Source organism: Macrobrachium nipponense, chromosome 12 (genome assembly GCF_015104395.2).
Source record: "Macrobrachium nipponense isolate FS-2020 chromosome 12, ASM1510439v2, whole genome shotgun sequence".
NCBI classification, from domain to species: Eukaryota; Metazoa; Arthropoda; class Malacostraca; order Decapoda; family Palaemonidae; genus Macrobrachium; species Macrobrachium nipponense.
The window spans coordinates 46,923,100-46,941,676 of record NC_087205.1 but is presented as its reverse complement, the minus strand read 5'-3'; the positions used below and the strand labels follow the sequence as shown (position 1 = coordinate 46,941,676).

The window sequence follows — 18,577 nt, the reverse complement described above, 5'->3', positions numbered from 1 at the left end:
GTGAACTCGCATTCAACACCCGAAGTGTTTTTTTGTCTTTTACATCTTTGAACATTTGTTTCCCAGTTTTCTCTTTAGTGTGTTACTTTGTTCCAGGATCTTTTATATTTGCTTTGATTTTTTCATTTGTCCTGTGCATTGATTTTTATAATCTTTTCTTTTTTTATCATGCCATTTATTTTCTGTATATTAGTGTGGGATTCCTGCCTCCTCAAATGGATCTGGAACCTCATAATGATGGGAGTGAGGGTTACATGTCAAATTGGCTGGGGACTATTTTTGATTGTATATTTTAACTGAGGAGAATTATTACGATACTGTGTATTTTTGACCGGTGTTTAAATATGGGTCAGTTACTGGTTTTGTCCAATCCCCAGTTTTATTTAGGTTTCCCATTTAGGGTTTTGATTTACCATTTTGTATGTTAGTATTTCATTTGGGTTTTTCTCATGGTTCATGTAGAAGTTAGAGTTTCAGGGATTCGACTTATTTAAATAATCATTGCCTTGTTGGTTTTCACTAATAAAGCCTATTTTTATAATTTGGGATCTAATTCAGCGACCTTAGTTATGGATTACGGATTGTGTGAGTAGGAGGAAAGAGGTCAGCTGAGAAAGAGATGGGGAGAGAGAGAGCAGAGAGAAGCCAAGTTGGCCGACGCTACCAAATTACCTTTGCTTTCAAGATAAATGGAGTTCAAAATGCCTTTTAAAATTTGCAATATATATATATATATATATATATATATATATATATATATATATATATAGATATTATATATATATATGTATAAGTATAATGTATACATATATGTATGTATACACATATATACAAGCAGTTCCCAGGGTTCCATTCCTGGTGGTATGATGACAACTGAAAATTGCCGATAACCGAAAATCAGCTATAATAGTATCGATCTCCAGTTATTGGCGCTGATAACCGGGAATTGCCGCTGCTGTTAACCAGGGATCGGCACCGATAAGTAGGGACCGGCATATATAGCTGCCAAAAATTAAGTTATCTTCATTGCTAGACAATTGCCGTAAAAATTTATTGCTGATAACCAAAAGCTGCCAGTATACTATATATATATATATATATATATATATATATATATATATATATATATATATATATATATATATATATATATATATATGATATATATATATATATATATATATATATGTATATGTGTATGTGTGTGTGTGTATATATATATATATATATATATATATATATATATATATTATATATATATATATATATATATATATATATATATATATATATATTTTACATATACAGGCAGTCCCCGGGTTACGACGGGTTCAGGTTACGATGTTCCAGAGGTTAAGGCATTTCTCAATTATATTCATCAGACATTATTTCCAGGGTTACGACGCCTACAACGCTCATCTGGCAGATGAAATATGACACCAAAAATGCAAAATAATCAATATTTGAAGGTTTTTTTGATGAAAATGGCAATAAGAATGCAGTTTACATAGTTTTCAATACACCCAAAGCACTAAAAGTAAGATTTTCTTAGGATTTTTTACAATGTTCTGGCTTACGATGATTTTCGGCTTACAACGCATCTCAAGAACAGAACCCCCGTCATAACCAATGGACTGCCTATATATATATATATATATATATATATATATATATATATATATATATATATATATATATATATATATATAATATATATATATGTATATATATATATATATATTATATATATATATATATATATGTATGTATAAATATATACAAATATATTATATAAAAAGGCAGGAATTTGACGTAAGGAAAAATCTATTTCTGGGCGATTGGCTCGTGTCGCCAGCGAAATATCCTTTAATCTATTATTTCTAGGGTAAATGTACTAACACATACCAGAGAATAAATAAAATAAAGAAAAAGGTCAGTATGACTGACTCGCTCACCCTCTAGGAGGGTGTCGGTATGAACACTAGGCGAGTGAGACCACTACCACGAGCCAAATGCCAATAGAAATCTCCCACTACAAAACCCTCCAAGAGGGGAGCCGTCCCACAGAGGGAGCAGCTCGTACTACTACTACACCATCCCATGCTTGCGACTGCTGCGCCTCTAGTGGCCATCCTGAAGTTAGCAGACAATCTTGAGCGAAGGGATGGGTAGGGGGGGTATTTCGCTGGCGACACGAGCCAATCGCCCAGAAATAGATTTTTCCTTACGTCAAAATCCTTTTTCTGGGCTCAGCTCGTGTCGCTTGCGCGAAATCGTACCAGAGAAACAGCACAAGATTGTAAACAAAGTAAATAAAATATAATAAAACAAAATAGGTCTCAAATAAAAAGATACAAATAAAAGAATGAATATAATTGCCTAAAAAGATACAAGTACACAGTAAAGCAAAATCAGAATTATGCTTAAATTACCCTTAAATCTAATTATGTTAATAATATAAGGTAATTTACATATATACAAATAGGTACAATGATTACCTATCACAATAAATCTGTGTAACAACATGTATCAAAAATAGAAATAGCAATTAGTATAAATTTACATAAATATTTGATCAATGATAAAATAAAATATCTTAGGAATGTATATGACTTAATATACAAAACCCGTAACCATTGCATTATGATGTATCCCCTAGCATAAAAATAAGGGGATAACATCTATGAGATCAGTATGGTAATCAGATGTGAGTGTCCCTAACCAGACAAAAGGGGCACTATACAATCATAAAGCAGCTAAGACACAAGGTAAATGTTAATGAACAAGGCAGGAATAGACGAACTGTTGGGTGAGGCAGGTAGAAAGGAGGACTGAATCTTCTACTATAATCTAGCTAGAGTCAGGGGAAACTATGTTACCCGCTGCTACTGCTGGGAATTTCAGAGCTTCCAAGGACTTAAGGTAGTGACGTTTGAACACTGTCGGCGATTTCCATCCGGTATACTTCTTTAAATCAGCAAAATTCATATGTTGGAAGTAATTAATTGAGGTGGCTACTGCCCTGACATCATGTGCTTTTGGAAAGGAGTCAGGATTGGCTTGTTTGATAAAGTACAGGATTTGTTGCCTGATGCCTTTAGTGGATAAAGTACCACCTTTTTCCCTCCTAAAGAGGGGCCCCGATGAGGAAGAGGAGGTTCTGGATAGAAAGGCTCGTAAGGTTGAAACCGGACAAAGGGAAACATCTTGTGGAAGGGGTAGTACCTTCCAAGGTTCCCACCTCATCAAAGGATCTTCATTCTTGCTAAAAAGCTACGTTCCGGAGAAAGTAGCACTTCCCCCGTGGGAAGGAATTGAATATGATCCGGATCTCTGGATAAAGCCGACAGTTCTGAAATTCTTGCTCCTGAAGCTAGGCTTAATAAAAACAGAGTTTTTCTCAGGAGCATCATAAACGAGCATGTGTCATTATCGGTTTCGGAAGCCAGTTTTAGAACATCGTTTAAGAACCATGAAACTGACGTAGGCCTGACAGAGGGCCTAAGTCTAGCACATGCTTTAGGAATAGACGAGAAATAGGTATCTGTCAAGTCTATGTTAAATCCAAATTGAAATATCTTTTTCAATGCTGACTTGTTTGTCGTAATCGTGCTAGCTGCTAAACCCTTTTCAAATAAAGATCTGAAAAAGGATATAGCAGAATTAACTGTCATGATTCTGATATCTGACTCTCTCAGGAAGATTGCTAACTTTTTGACGGCAGCATCATACTGCCTCAAAGTTGAATCCCTTTTATCGGATTCCAGGAAAAGAATATTCTGAGGGTCAATATTCGCATCTCTTTTTGCCGCAAACTTCATGAAATCCATAAAGTTAGGGTTTTGAGAATCCCTGAGGAAGCGAACACAGTCTTCGTTTGTACTGACTGGGAGAGCTTGGGACTGGGGATCCGAAGGGGACGAAAGACCCAGTTCCAGGATCAGGGGGTACCAATTGCTCTTCGGCCAGTCTGGGGCTACTAGAGCCACTTGCCCCCTGAATGTCCTGAGTTGTCTAAGACCTTCATAAGGAGATTCACTGGAGGGAATACGTAAATCTTCTCCCAGTTGTTCCAGTCCAGAGCCAGGGCGTCCGTGGCGTAAGCCAGAGGGTCCAGGTTGGGGGCTACATAACACGGTAGTTTGTGGTTCGCTTGTGATGCGAAGAGATCCACCTGTAGCCCTGGGACTCTTTGAAGGATCCATTGGAACGAACTCTCGTCTAGAGACCATTCCGACTCTAGGGGTACTGATCGGGATAGGGCGTCTGCTATGACGTTTCTTACTCCAGCTATGTGGGTGGAGGAAAGATGCCAACTGAATTTGTCTGCCAGGGAGAAGATGGCTATCATGACGTGATTTAGATGACTTGGGGAGCCTCCTCTGTTTATGCAATGTACTACCACTGCGCTGTCCAAGACTAGCTTTATGTGGGAGTACCTTGGTGGGCGTAATCTTTTCAGAGTCAGAAGACTGCCATTGCCTCCATACGTTTATATGGAACTGACAGAACTGGGGGTGACCAAATTCCTTGCACCTTTTTGACCTGGGAGTACCCCTCTCCCAGCCGCTTAGGACGCGTCTGTGTGGATGGTAATCCCTGGTGGAGGGAACTGAAGAGGGACTGACACTTGACAGATTCTTGACTTTTGCCCACGGCCGAAGCCGGTTTCTTTAGAATCAGAGGTACTGAGGATAGCTTGTCCCTGGACCTGACATTTGCTCGAGATCGCCAGATCCTGGTTAGATCTTTCAGTTTGGCTTTCATTAAGATGTTCGTTACTGAAGCAAACTGGAGAGAGCCGAGGATTCTTTCCTGAGCTCTCCTTGATGCTAGTTTGTGACTTAGAAATTGCTTGACTGACTTCGCTATTTCTTTCCTTTTGGTGGATGGAATCGACAGAGTGTGTGAGGATAGATTCCATTGAATGCCTAGCCACTGAAAGTTTGACTCTGGGGTGAGTCTGGACTTGATCTGTTTATCTTGAATCCTAGATATTCTAGGAATTGGATCACTTTCAGTGTGGCCTTGTTGCATTCTTCGACTGATGGGGCCCAGATCAACCAATCGTCGAGATACGCTACTACCATAATCCCTTGAGCTCTGAGCTGTTGCACTACTACTTCCTTTCCGCTAGCTTCGTGAACACCCTGGGTGCCACGTTGAGCCCGAACGGGACTACCTTGAAGGAGAACGTCTGGTCTCCTATCTTGAATCCCAGATACGGACGGAAGTGTCTTGCAATAGGGATATGATAGTAGGCGTCTGTAAGATCGATAGAGGTGGTGACGGCCCCACGGGGAAGTAAGGTCCGCACCTGTGAGATCGTGAGCATCTTGAACTTGTCGCAGCGGATGGCTAAGTTTAAGCGGGACAAGTCTAAGATTACTCTTCTTTTGTTTGAGCCTTTCTTTGGGACGCTGAACAAGCGACCTTGAAATTTTAATCTCTTGACTTTGACTATAGCTCCTTTCTGAAGGAGGTCCTCTGCGTACTCTGTCAATTCGCTGGAAGGAAGTTGACGGAAAGGTCTGGCTGGAGGTGGGTTCGTCAACCAGCTCCAACCCAGCCCTTTTGACACTATGCTCTGAGCCCACTGGCTGAAGTTCCACCGGTGGCGAAAGTGAAACAGCCTCCCTCCTACCTGAAGTTCCTCATTGGTTCTGGTAACCCCCTCGACCTCCTCTGAAGTGCTTTCCCCTATTGAAGGGGCCTCCCGATCCTCTCCCACGAAAGGACCGCTTACCTCTGCCTCCCTTGTTCGAGCGGTCATACTTCTGAGAAGCTTGACTCTCGAAGGCTGGATTGTAAGCTGGAGAGATGGCGTATGAGGTGGAGGGTTGGGGCTGAGGGGATATCACATAAATAGGCTGTGATTGACCTTTAGACGTGGAGGGCTGAGCTGTCTGCACTAACGGCACTGTAGGAACTTGTTGAGGGAAGCGCGGCTGCTTCTTTTGGTAAGGTTGGAAACGTCTAGGCTGTCCTTTGTCCCTTACCTTTTGGTGTCAAGTCTTGCCTTCTCTAGCCGTAAGACCCCAACGGTCCTTAAGGCTTTGGTTGGCAACCTCGTAGCCTCTGCTTGTACTTCCTTTACCATAGCCTCGGGAAGAGGTCTGCGCCCCAGATGTTAGAAGAGAAGTAACCTATTCGGTTCATGCCGAATGGTTGCCTCTAGCAATACATGCTTTCTGCAATTTGTTCTAGCAGTGGCAAACTCGAACATGTCTGACTGCACCGTTTGAGTCAGGGCTTTGGTCATAAGCTTAAAAATTGGTTCTGAACCATAAGCCATGGTTGCTACCTCAGACATAGCCATCAGGTTGATTGACCTGGCTAGTCGTGTTTTCGAGTCAAACTCCGCTTGAATAAGACTATCGGAGCCTGGGCAGCTTTTCACCAAACTGCTCCATAGCACAGTCAGGTTTGAGTTTGCCAGCTGTGAAAGTGTTAGGCAAGTCCTCCCATAATTCTCCAATTGACGGGAGCAACGGAGAAGTGGGGTCTGCTTCTTTCAGCTGAGGCATGGGTTCCCCTTTCTGAGCTGCTGAGATGGTCGACCTCGCTATCTTGGTAAGGAAAGGGAGCGGGTACCTTCGTCCACCGTGAAAATGGTAAAGGGACTTTTTGAATGGTTGGATCTTGGTATTCGAAACAGTCCATGTCGTCTAGACATCTAAGCCATTCTCGTTGGGCCTGGTCCGAGAATAGAGGACTGTCTCCTTTGGTACCCTGTCATCTCTAACCATAGCCGAAGGCGTGAGCCTAGCGTAGCCTATGAAGGGAGGCTGTAGGCCTTCCGGGTAGAACTCGAAGTCCTCTATTCTTCGAGTTCCAAACTCCGGTATGGAGATGAGACCATCTTGGAAGGGAGCATATGACGCTACTCTCCAAGGATTGTTCATGGAAAAGGCGGGCAGCGAGTCATACGGGGGAAGCTGAGATCCACTAGTGTTGAGGGTTTGAGGGAGAGGCAAGAGGGGCTTCTCTTAGGCCGGCTATAATAGTATCCTGAGAAGTTATCCTATCCGACAGGCGAGATATCATATGTTCCATACTCGTCTTAAGGGAGCCTACCAAGTCGCCCACCTGTTGCAACAGGCCAGCATTGGTGTCCAGAGCCGGAGCTGCTGCGGAGGTGGAGGGGAGACTCTGAATAGGCACCAAAGGTAGTGGAACTGGTGATACTGCCGGGGTGCGGGATTTCTCCTTAGGCTTACTCTTTGAGGACTTTGAGCCGGAGCTAGACCCTTTAGACCTGTCTGGGCCGGGATTACGAGCCGGAGACTTACGCGAAGAAGAAGACGAGGACGTCTTCTTCGAGGACGATGACGTCTTAGTCAAGGTCATATGCTTAGACTTGATCTTAGGCCTAACCGAAGCCTCTGGAGGAGTATATAACTCATCACCGGTAAAGCTGGCAAGGATGGTGAAGTTGCAGGGGTAGAAGAAACAGTCATTCCCAAGGGGGACCCTTGGGTACCTGCATTACTTACCTCGACCAACAGGTCGTCTATACCTACCATAGGTTCAACATTTATATCCAGGGTTGCGACATCTGTGGAGATATCCTGGTCTTGTTCAGTCAAGGAGGCCGCCAGCTGTTGTTGGATAAAGGCAATAGAGGGGTCCGCCTCTACCGGGTCGACGTACCCAGTCGCCTTGCCTCCGGGGAAGATTAACAAAGCTAAACGCTTCTCCAGTATGTAGGGCTGACCCTTGGCGGCGTTCTTGCCAAAACCTCCGACCAGGCCCGCAGGGTAGCCAATGCCGTATCTCTTACTGCCGGAGCCTGTAAGAGAGGATATATTTTAGATTTAAGAACCACTTAAAACTAAAACTTAGGATATAACTTAAATTAGATGCCTTAAGTTAAAGTAATGATGAAAACTTAAGAAGCAAAAGAAGCGGAGCGGCATGCGGAGATGGAATACTTACGCTTTCAAAAGCTGGCTCACCAGATCGTAACATATGGTACACGTCTCATGGTACCAGACCTGGATGTCCCCGTGCGGAGTCGCGCATGGAGCATGGGACCGGCAAACTTCGTGTCCACAGGGGTCCTGAAGTGTAGCGGAACATCCCGGATGCTCACAGTTGGTGGCCTGTAAGTGGGAAGACACATGAGTATCTTAAAGGGGTAACACTTACAGACTAAGGACAAAAGAACTCCGTTACGTGGCGGAGCTCGGAAAAAATTTGGGCATAACCCCTCCCTGCATTGCCTGAATAGGCTATCAATCCCGGAGAGATCCGGTAAATACTAAGAGGGGGGGGTGGGGATGGTTTAAGAAACTTAAGATAAACTTAAAGGTAACTTACCTACATGCAAGTAACCGGACTAGGTCCAGTGAAGCGGAGTGTAGTAACTCAGCAATACGGTACGGTTAGTAAAGACCTATTGTATGCTCCGGTCCCAACTATGGTGGACTATACTTCCGCTGGATACCAGGACTCCGATAGGGAGGAGCTCTAGTAAGGAGGGAAGGGCGAGATGACATACAGACTATACGCGCTAACCCGGAGCGACAAGGAAGTAACGGGAGGGGGGGCGGGAAGGCGCCAGAGCCCCCCACAACGTACCACCCGGCCGAGCCGAGAAGCGGAGAGGTCGGAACCAGTCAGGGACTGTCGGACTCCCAGGCCCCTCCGGTGGAGGGGAAGGGGGAGGCAGGCTCGGCATGCTGGGGCGAGCAAGGACAGACCGACCCACCCCCGCCCGACTCTATGGGAGAGCGGGAGAGGGGGAAGGGAGACTGGCAGGCGCCTGGCAGGCGCCTGGCTGACTCGTGATCCCGTAGTGACCACGAGGCGGTAACAAGATACGGTAACCAAGCCTAGGCCAACCAACTGATCAGAGAGAAGCTATCGGGAAGCAACCTGAACTGAAAAGCGGTAGCATATAGGCCCATCGGGCGAAAACCAACTGATCAGAGAGAAGCTATGAGGAAGCGACCGGACTGATCAACGGTAGACTAGGCTCTACGAGCCCGGACCTAGGCTAAGCCAGACGCCAACTAACCTAACAACAACAAAACATAAAATATAATATATAATAAAAATGAAAGAAAGAAGGTAAAATAGCAGGAGAAAAAATCCAGGAGTGTGCGACTAGCCCGAAGGCAAGTCTACCACTCAAAGCTAGTCAGGGGCCGATACAAAGAACCTGGACTAGGGTCTGGATAGAAAAAGCCTACATAAGGTGAAATACATACATGTATAACAACTTGAGTAGACGTAATAACGCGGATAATCAAAATAGAGCGTAAAATAATAAGGGATGTTCTAGGTATGGGGGACCAAGAACGAACCCAACATGCGGCAGGACCATGCTGCCATGCTTCCAGCCCCCGAGAACGTATCTATACCTAAAAAACGGCAAATACCGTCTCGGGGACGGAAAAAACTCGCTAACCGTAAATACTGAGTACTTAACTTAGCTGCTGCGATAGCTGCACGCTCCATTATAGCAAAAATCCACGAAAGGGCACAAAAAACACAGAGAGAAAATTAGCACGTGTGGCTCCTGGCGCTAACTTTTAAAGGATGGCCACTAGAGGCGCAGCAGTCGCAAGCATGGGATGGTGTAGTAGTAGTACGAGCTGCTCCCTCTGTGGGACGGCTCCCCTCTTGGAGGGTTTTGTAGTGGGAGATTTCTATTGGCATTTGGCTCGTGGTAGTGGTCTCACTCGCCTATGTTCATACCGACACCCTCCTAGAGGGTGAGCGAGTCAGTCATACTGACCTTTTCTTTTTTATTTATTTATCTCTGGTATGTGTTAGTACATTTACCCTAGAAATAATAGATTAAAGGATATTTCGCGCAAGCGACACGAGCTGAGCCCAGAAATATATATATATATATATATATATATATATATATATATATATATATATATATATATATATATATATATATATATATACAAATATATGATATAGATATATATATATATATATATATATATATATATATATATAGTATACAAATATATATATATATATATATATATATATATACTATATATATATATATATATATATATATATATATATATCGATATATATATATACTATATATTACTACTATATATATATATATATATATATATATAGTATACTATATATATATATATATACATACATATACATATACATATACATATACATATATATACATATATATATATATATATATATATATATATATATATATATATATATATATATACATACATATACATATACATATACATACAATATATATATATATATATATAATATATATATATATATATATATAGATATATATATATATATATAAAAGACATTGTCAAGGAACGAATGAACAAGGCGTAGAAGTTGTGTGTGGTTTTCATTATGCTTAAAAAATTCATAGTAGATGCATGTGACTTCATTAAATAGGAGAATACCGCAGAAATGACATGCAGAGATCCCTGGGCTTTTCGTATTTACTAACACATTTAACGAACGACAATGCTTGAATTTCTGGCTATAAATTTCCTATGGTATTCACCTATTTAATGAAGCCTTGTGCATCTACTGTGTTTTTTAAGCATATATATATATATATATATATAATATATATATATTATAATATACTTACTTGATTATTATTTCTTTTTCTTGCCATACCAATACCATTAAGCAGTCAGCTCTTAGAACTATGTTTTTACGTGCACTTAGGATCGTTAGCCCAGAATATGTAGAACAGGTAAACAATATTTATGTTTAGGTGGAGATAATGGTTTTGATAAAGTACAAATTGACGAATGCTTCAGATAAATAACATAATTCAACCACTTAATATTCTCAATATTCAAGTAATGTTTTCATTCCCTTTACCACAGGTAAGATTTTAATTGAAAACAAACCAAAACATGAAATATATAAGAAGAGTCAGGTATTAGAAAAAAATGAATGAATTAATAAATAGATAAAAATATAAATGAATTATTGAAATAGAAAGTTAATTGTTTTAGGGAAGTAATACACTGCATCTTCACTTGAAAATTTTAGGTTTTAATTGTACAATATCCTCAAGGCAACTGTTCCACAGTCCAACAGTGTGAGGAATGAAAGATCTCTGGAACTGAGAAGTTCAATAGCATGGTGCTTTTACTACATATTGGTGCTGCTATTCATCAAAGCTGGTTGCTCTCAGCAGGAAAAGAGGGTCAAGGATCAATTGTGAGAGCAAAAGTTCTCTGTTAAAATACAACTTATGAAAAATAGAAAAACAAGAGACCATCTCTCAATGGTCTTAAGTTATAACTGCTAGGGATAGGAAACAGACACCTATTACCATGAATCAATCTATCTAAAAGAGGCAAATCACGGGCGGAAGCAGACATCCCCACTGGAGAAGAGTATTCTAGTAAAGGAAATAAAAATGACCGAAAATAGGTTGTGTTGATTTGAATCACCGATTTAAATACGAAAGGCCATATGAACAATAAATTAACTTCTATGTGGGATTTGCTGACATTGACATTTGATACTTCTCTTTAGTAAGATGTTAGTCAAAAGTTACACCAAGTATAGTCAAAGATTCAGGCCAATTAAGCATATTCCTATTTTATTAAAAGGGAGGATGTGGTGAAAATCGGCAGGAGATCTACCAAGGGCAGCTTTAGTGTCAATAAGTGGAGAGGCATTGCTGCATCATTGGCATACTGAACAATCTTGTTTTCCAGGCCCTACCTTGAGGGACACCGGACACACTAGGTCTTGGTTCACAAACATTAAACTACAAATTCCCCCTTACTGTCGTATTCACTATACTTTTGGAATAACTAACAGTCATATGGAATCAATTATGATAAATACATCTACCTCTTCCAGGATTTGAACCTCTAACTTTTGGGTTTGATAGAGGAAACAGGGACTTTATCCATTCAGCTATCAAGTGTGATATAAGCTGATATTGATTCTGCCATACAATCATGCTATAATATACTGTATCACTTATGAAAAATATTGTTCGGACCATTTTTCTTTTTTTGTTCCATATATTAATTTTGAGGAAATTTTGTATTTTATGAAAATTACAATCACTAGAAATAAGTAAAAAATTAAATCAAGAAAATTCCTTATTTTATGGGTTGTAAGTATTTTGTACTAATCATGATGAAATATTGCATTATGTTTAGATATGAAAAGGCCTACAAACCATGTTACAGCTGTATCAAGAGCTTTCTGTTAAGAATAAAATCTAAGTTGGTAGAGTTTGGCATATCTGATGTTATCAGATTATCATCTGTTTAAAGATCTTTCTGTTGAAATAAAGACTGTTATTAATTTGAATTAGCAAGTAAGATATAATCTTCAAAAATACATGATTTATATTGTCCTTTCTTAAACTAAATACTACCCCTTGAAGTATGAGTTTTGATTCGCACGCTTGCAATGCCGAATGTTGAATAGCTTGGTTTGATGCACAATAATTTATAAATCTCACATATTGCTAATTTCCTTTATAATATCAAACAAAACATCGAATTGAAATAGAATATTTATACAAATATGAAGGAGAAATCAGTTACTATATCAAAAAAGGAGATTGGGAGTATTGTTTGAACTAATGAATCATGAATGGCTTATTGGGAGCCACATAGGTCTAGAATGAATTTAGAAAATTAGTTTGAAATTGTTGACATTTAAAATACTATTTTTAAAAGAGTGGATTTTTAAGAAATTAGTTTTAAATTGTGGACATTTGAAATATTTTTTTAAAAAGTGGTAACCACGTATGAGAACGCGATTTATTGGTGCTTTTGAGAGGTACACTTAATATCAACAGCTGAATAGTATTGTTGAACTGAAGCTGTCTAGAGTAAGCACTTTCGTTGAGTATGTTGAGTAAACTTAATTTACTGTTATTGTTTTCTTTATGTTCAAAATCATTTATTGAAGTTTTATTTGTTAATATTTTCTCCGATATGAAATTTTGTAAAATTTAGTTTCAATTCGACTTTTTAATCAATGTCAGTATTATCAACTAATCATTATTGATGTTAGTTTGATATATGGAAATGCATTTTTTCCCTGTTTTACTTCAAGAAGGGTATACGCATTTTTCTATCAAGGAGTGACTAATTTATTTCTCAAGTATACAGTCTCAGAATTAGGCCAAATGGATCATTACAGGAGGCCATTCACCACTTTAATGACCAATTGTACATTCCCATAGTGGCTGTAAAATAATATAATTTTATGAAAATCTAATAGCATACGAATACTTATTAACAAAAATCAAATTGCATGTTATCGGATCCCCTGTTTTCACAGATCAGGCAAAGATCAGTAGGCATAGCCAAACGTCTGCTAATATTCAACATCTTTCTATATATTTTTTATTATGATAAAGAAACAAAATTTAATAAGTAGTTTTTTAATGCTGTTATGCAAAACATAAAGGCATACAAATTTCGAATGCTAAAATAATACCCTCATTAGAAAAAAAAAATGGTGTAGGCCGAGTCAAAAAAAAAAAAAAGTTTTTAAGAAAAAGGAATAAAAAAATGGTAGTCATTTTAATTTCCTTGAAACTGAATGTTAGATAGCCTTGTTACCAGGGTACTGATTGCCAACGCGATATCCCTTAGCAAGTAACATAGTCATTCGTTTAAATTAAGCAAGCCATGTTGTGGTACAGGGTCTTGCTTTAGTCCAACCCATAACTGAGGGCCTGAGGGGCTCAGTCTGTCACCATGGCACAACATCCTGTGCTATGAAAGATAATGTTGTGCCTGTGTCACCTGGCGAATGGTGGCCACACACCGATATTGCCATGTGCCTTTTGACTGAAACATTAAAGGAACTGATGCAGTAGTTTATCATGTGATTGTACATATTCCTGTTGATTCTGCTTTTCTATATAGAACTGAAATAAACCTGTCGCCAACATGGTAGCAGATTGCTTAGTTTGTAACATTTGGTTATTTTGATAGTTCTCAAGAAGGGGTTTGAAAAGTTATTGAATATTAAATTTATCATGCTGTATCTTGGTAGCATTGTGGTTATAATGTGGGATTCCCAAACTTTCCTTAGGTATGGCCAGTTTTACTAACAAAAGAGATTCATTCCAGGAGAAGTTGCTTTCAGAAACTTGAAGGGTGCGCTAATATTAAAGACTACTATGCATTTCAGGAACGAGAGTCATCGTTTTTCTCAGATATCTTTCAACTAATTATTTGATCGAAGTGGTACTATAACACAGTGTACAAGAAACCTCGCCCTAATTTTTGGTGATATAGTTCATTGTCAAATGGTATTAGTTACGGCATTTATTCTTGACTTTTCAAGGCAAAGTCGTATGAGTTAGCAGGAGTCATTGACAGATTCGAGCGTCTGCTATCCCCCATCCCTTCCCTCTCCCTCCCTTTCACTCTTTCTTTATAGCTGTTTTTCTCATTTCTCCCCCCTCACAAATACCTATGTAATTTACAATATGGAATAAAATATCTTTTTCCATGACATTTTTCAATACCAGCAGATAATTGGAGAGTTCATTATGAAGAGGATAGGGAGGTTTGACATAATGATCATAATAATGGTTAATTTTTCCCAATGCATTCTGTTTATAGTATCCTTGGTGTATCAGGTAACACTGTAATGCTAAGGGGTTGTCTGTCGGCAGCAGCACTCGTACAATAAGCACTATTCACTGTGTAATTGATGAAGACGAATTTTTCATTGCTGTCATGGTCGCCATGTTACTTTGTCCGCATCGTTGCAGAAATGCATTTGCGATACGACTCCAAACCTTATAAAAATGGAGAAAGCTAACAATAGATTAGAGATCAATCTGTATAGGTAAGCGAGATGGTTCAGACCCTTCGAGGATGAATACTGGTCCACGGATTACATCCACAAACCTGTAGATCCCGTAATTGTCAACATCGACAGTGATAATTCGTTCCTTGATAGTGACTTAAAGGGCATTGGGAGTGTCACTGCTCATCTCAGCCACCTCAAAAGCTATGGATTAGTCACTAATGTCTTTTTCTATCAGGGTTAAACTTTGACTTAAAGGATATTGGAAGTGTAACCATTCGTCTCAGAGACGTTGAAAACTATAAATTAGACACTATAGTGCATTTACTTTTCTAAGATTGCTCTGGTGGGGCCAGGTAGAAAAGGCTGAGTTGTCATATCTACGGGTATGTAAGTCCCATTAAATGCTTTCTGCAGATCAAATCCTTCTTAGGAAGATTCACTTGGAAGTCGAGAGAAATGGTTTGCTTCTTCCCTGTTAACTTTTTTTTTCATTCTCGATTTTATATATTACTTCATTCTCTATCTATAATTATAGATGTGCTGAATGGCCTGTTGGCTGCAGTGTTTGGCCTTGAGACATAAATTCATAAGTCAGTCGATCTATTATGACCTCAGAGATTCACCATCTTGTTTTGTTTGGTTCATTTTGTAAGGAAAGACATCCATTCATTCCCTCTTCGCAGAACATTTTTATCAAAATCATCCAAGTCAGTCACAGGACTCACTTTCTCTTTTCTCTTTTTGAAACACTGGAGATTACACCATATTTCCCATCTCTTTTGCTTCCTTTTTAAGTCTACGAATAGTCATTTCTGACACTTTGTTGCTTCAGAGGTTCTCTGGATAGCCTTCGAAATATGAGTTACAGGACCCCCTTGTTGTTTTTCTAAAATGAAGTATTTCACGACATTATAGACTACATCCTTGGCCTCAGATGGTGGGTGGAGGTGTTTGCGAGAGTCACTTGGGGTGTCCATACATATCACAGTGGCTGATCGAGAGCGAGTATCCTTTAATGATATTGACAATGACCTTTTAAATCCTCTTATAAATCACAGGACCCCTAAACTCAGATCTGGCATTGCTGGGGAAAAAATGTCATATCTTTATTTTCATTAATGAAACTAAGATTATAGCCAAGAATAGATGAAATAAGATATATTTCAAATCTCTGATGGAAACAAACAACTACATTTCAAGAAATGAATACTATTTCAATAGACTCCATGAAGCTAATATGATCACCATAGCATGAAAATTGGCAATGTATGATATCTGCACAAGCCACACCACAGCAATCTTAGAAAGGTAAATGCAATATAATATCTGTCCTTTTTGGTTATTTTTACATGTCATCCCCTTCCTTCCCACCCCTTCTCACCCCCCATTTCTATTGTGCCTGAATTTGGACTTGAAGGCCATTGGAAGTGTCACTGTTCATCTCAGTAACCTCAAAAACTATGGATTAGACAATAATATCGGTCGTTTTCTGTTATTTTTATGTCACCCCTTCCCACCCCTTTTCAGCCGGAATCACCCCCCCCCTCCCTATTGTGTCTGAACTTGGACTTGAACAGTTTTGGGTGTGACACTATACATCTCACCAACCTCAAAAACTAATGGTTAGACACTAACGTCTGTCATTTTCGGTTACTTTTACAAGTCACCCTTTCCCACCCCTTTTCACCCCCCTCCCTATGGGGTCTGAACTTGGACCTGAGGGGCATTGGGAGTGTTATTAATCTCAGTGGCCTCAAAAACTATGGATTAGACGCTAATATCTGTCATTTTCAGTTATTTTTATTTTCACCCTTTCCCACCTCTCTCCCCACACATCCCCTGTTGGGACCAGTGATGTCATAACCCCACAGTATACTTTCCCCGATGCAAAGTTTTATATACGCCAAGTTTGGTTGAAATTGCTCAATTTGTATAAAAGTGAATGTGGCACAAACACACATATACATACATACATCCATTTTTGTATATACTATAGAAAATTGAAGTTACCAAGAATAAAGGGAAAGCAGGAGAGTACCTTGCGTAAGTCAAAGTCTCGTTTAGATGTAATATTCTAGACAATTACCGGCTCGAGGAAAGGATGTGAGGCATAGGGTCATCACGTCCCCGCATTCAAGGACAAGTTAGGCAGTTGTGAGAGGCATCTGGGAATGGAATAAACTCTAGGTTTTGCAGATATGAATTTTCTACACTCATTAACTTTCGAACTTAGTTCCTTACTGAAATTGTCCCAGTAATTTCCAAAGGACTTGACATAATCAGTCCCTTATATGCGGTGCTGGCTAAAACTGAATTACTGGTAGCTTTAAAATGAATAAAATTAGGAAACTATTTCCTTGTTATGTGAGATAAATGTAGAATTATCTTTTTCCGAAGTGAGTAAAGAATTGTGTTGCTGACCTGATACTGTGTAGGTCTAAATCTTGGACTTATTCATGGAAGCATGTAGTACTACTTTATTGTGTTTTATACCTAACATTTTTTATTGTTCTTATCTTGCTGTAACTATTAGTTCTGTTAAGAAGTTTGATAATAATTTAATATTATACTATAAGCAGCGGGGGAAATGCAATGCAGGAAAACGGCAGTAATGCAAAGCAACCTTTTTCGACGTCACTTTGCAAATGAAGTATTATTTTGTGGAAGCTTTAGGTTATGGGGCTAATTAACCAATGTGCATTAAGTTATATACTAAAGAAAAAAATGCCTTTCTTTTCGCGTGGAAGCTGTTGTATTGGTAGTAATGTGTTTTTTTTTCCTATCAGGTAGCATTCCAGTGTCTGCATACTCTCAACTGTCAGCAGCAGCATCTCAATCAGCTGCGAGAAGATCTGCTCCTGCAGCACACACTTCATTCTTCGGATAATACTGACTATCGAAGCAGTTCAGCAGAATCTCGTGAAAACAATCATCGTGAAAATTCTTTCTCTCCTCCTGGTGCGTGTTTATCATTTTAAAGTTCCCTGTGATATCTACACACACACACACACACACACACACACACATTAAAGAATGTTTGCAACTGAAGCAAACTTTTTAAACTTTTTCACACTGTTAGAACTAGTGTTTAGGTACCAACAGTGATTACCAAGTGAGGATTAGCTGTTTATCCACCAACAACAACTCTGAATTCTGTTTGTGATTGTATAATGTTAAAGTTCGAAGAAAATTAGATCTTATTCGTGTAATAATGGAAAGATTTACAGCACATTTGAGAATTGTTTTCAATTGTGACTGTTTTGTTCAGGATTTCAGTAGGGTCATTCATTGTTGAAGCACACAAAGTCACTAGAATTTGATTGGATCACAGTAGAGACGATGTTAAGGGACTCTCTCCATAGGAATATGGAGAAAAGGATAATTGTTCCTTTGTATAAGAGTAAAGGTGACAGAGGTAATATTACTTTTTAAGAAAAAGATGAAAGATGAAGCTTTTTTTCTGAAGCAGTTGTGGCACACATATGCTAGTAAATTGAAAAAAAAAAACGGGTTTTGACTAGGAAAAACGTATTTATGGTAGTCCCTGTTGAGTCCTCAAAGGAGTTATCCTCCATAGTGTGTGCCAGCCCCCCATGGTGACACGTGATAGAGTATAATGTACTCAAAGACAAGAAGGAACTTAATCTTGTCTTCAGCGAAGCTGTACCCAGTTTCCTATGTCAAAATTGCAGAAGTGACTATTGCGCATGCGCATCGGCCGTCTTGTTTTACGATTGGGCCGGTTAAAAGACCAAGAACCATTACTCTGTTGGTC

The 18,577-nt window shown here is 39.3% G+C and overlaps 1 protein-coding gene across 11 annotated transcripts in view; it reads left to right on the top strand.

Moving 5' to 3' along the window:
• Positions 1-18,577, top strand: part of LOC135224515 (E3 ubiquitin-protein ligase MYCBP2-like) — a 1,655,355-nt gene that overhangs the window by 1,366,221 nt on the left and 270,557 nt on the right. For all 11 annotated transcript variants that reach the window (XM_064263565.1, XM_064263560.1, XM_064263570.1 and 8 more), the window contains one exon: positions 17,589-17,760. In XM_064263565.1, the coding sequence (XP_064119635.1) occupies positions 17,589-17,760 (172 nt within the window). The remainder of the gene's footprint in view (positions 1-17,588; positions 17,761-18,577) is intronic.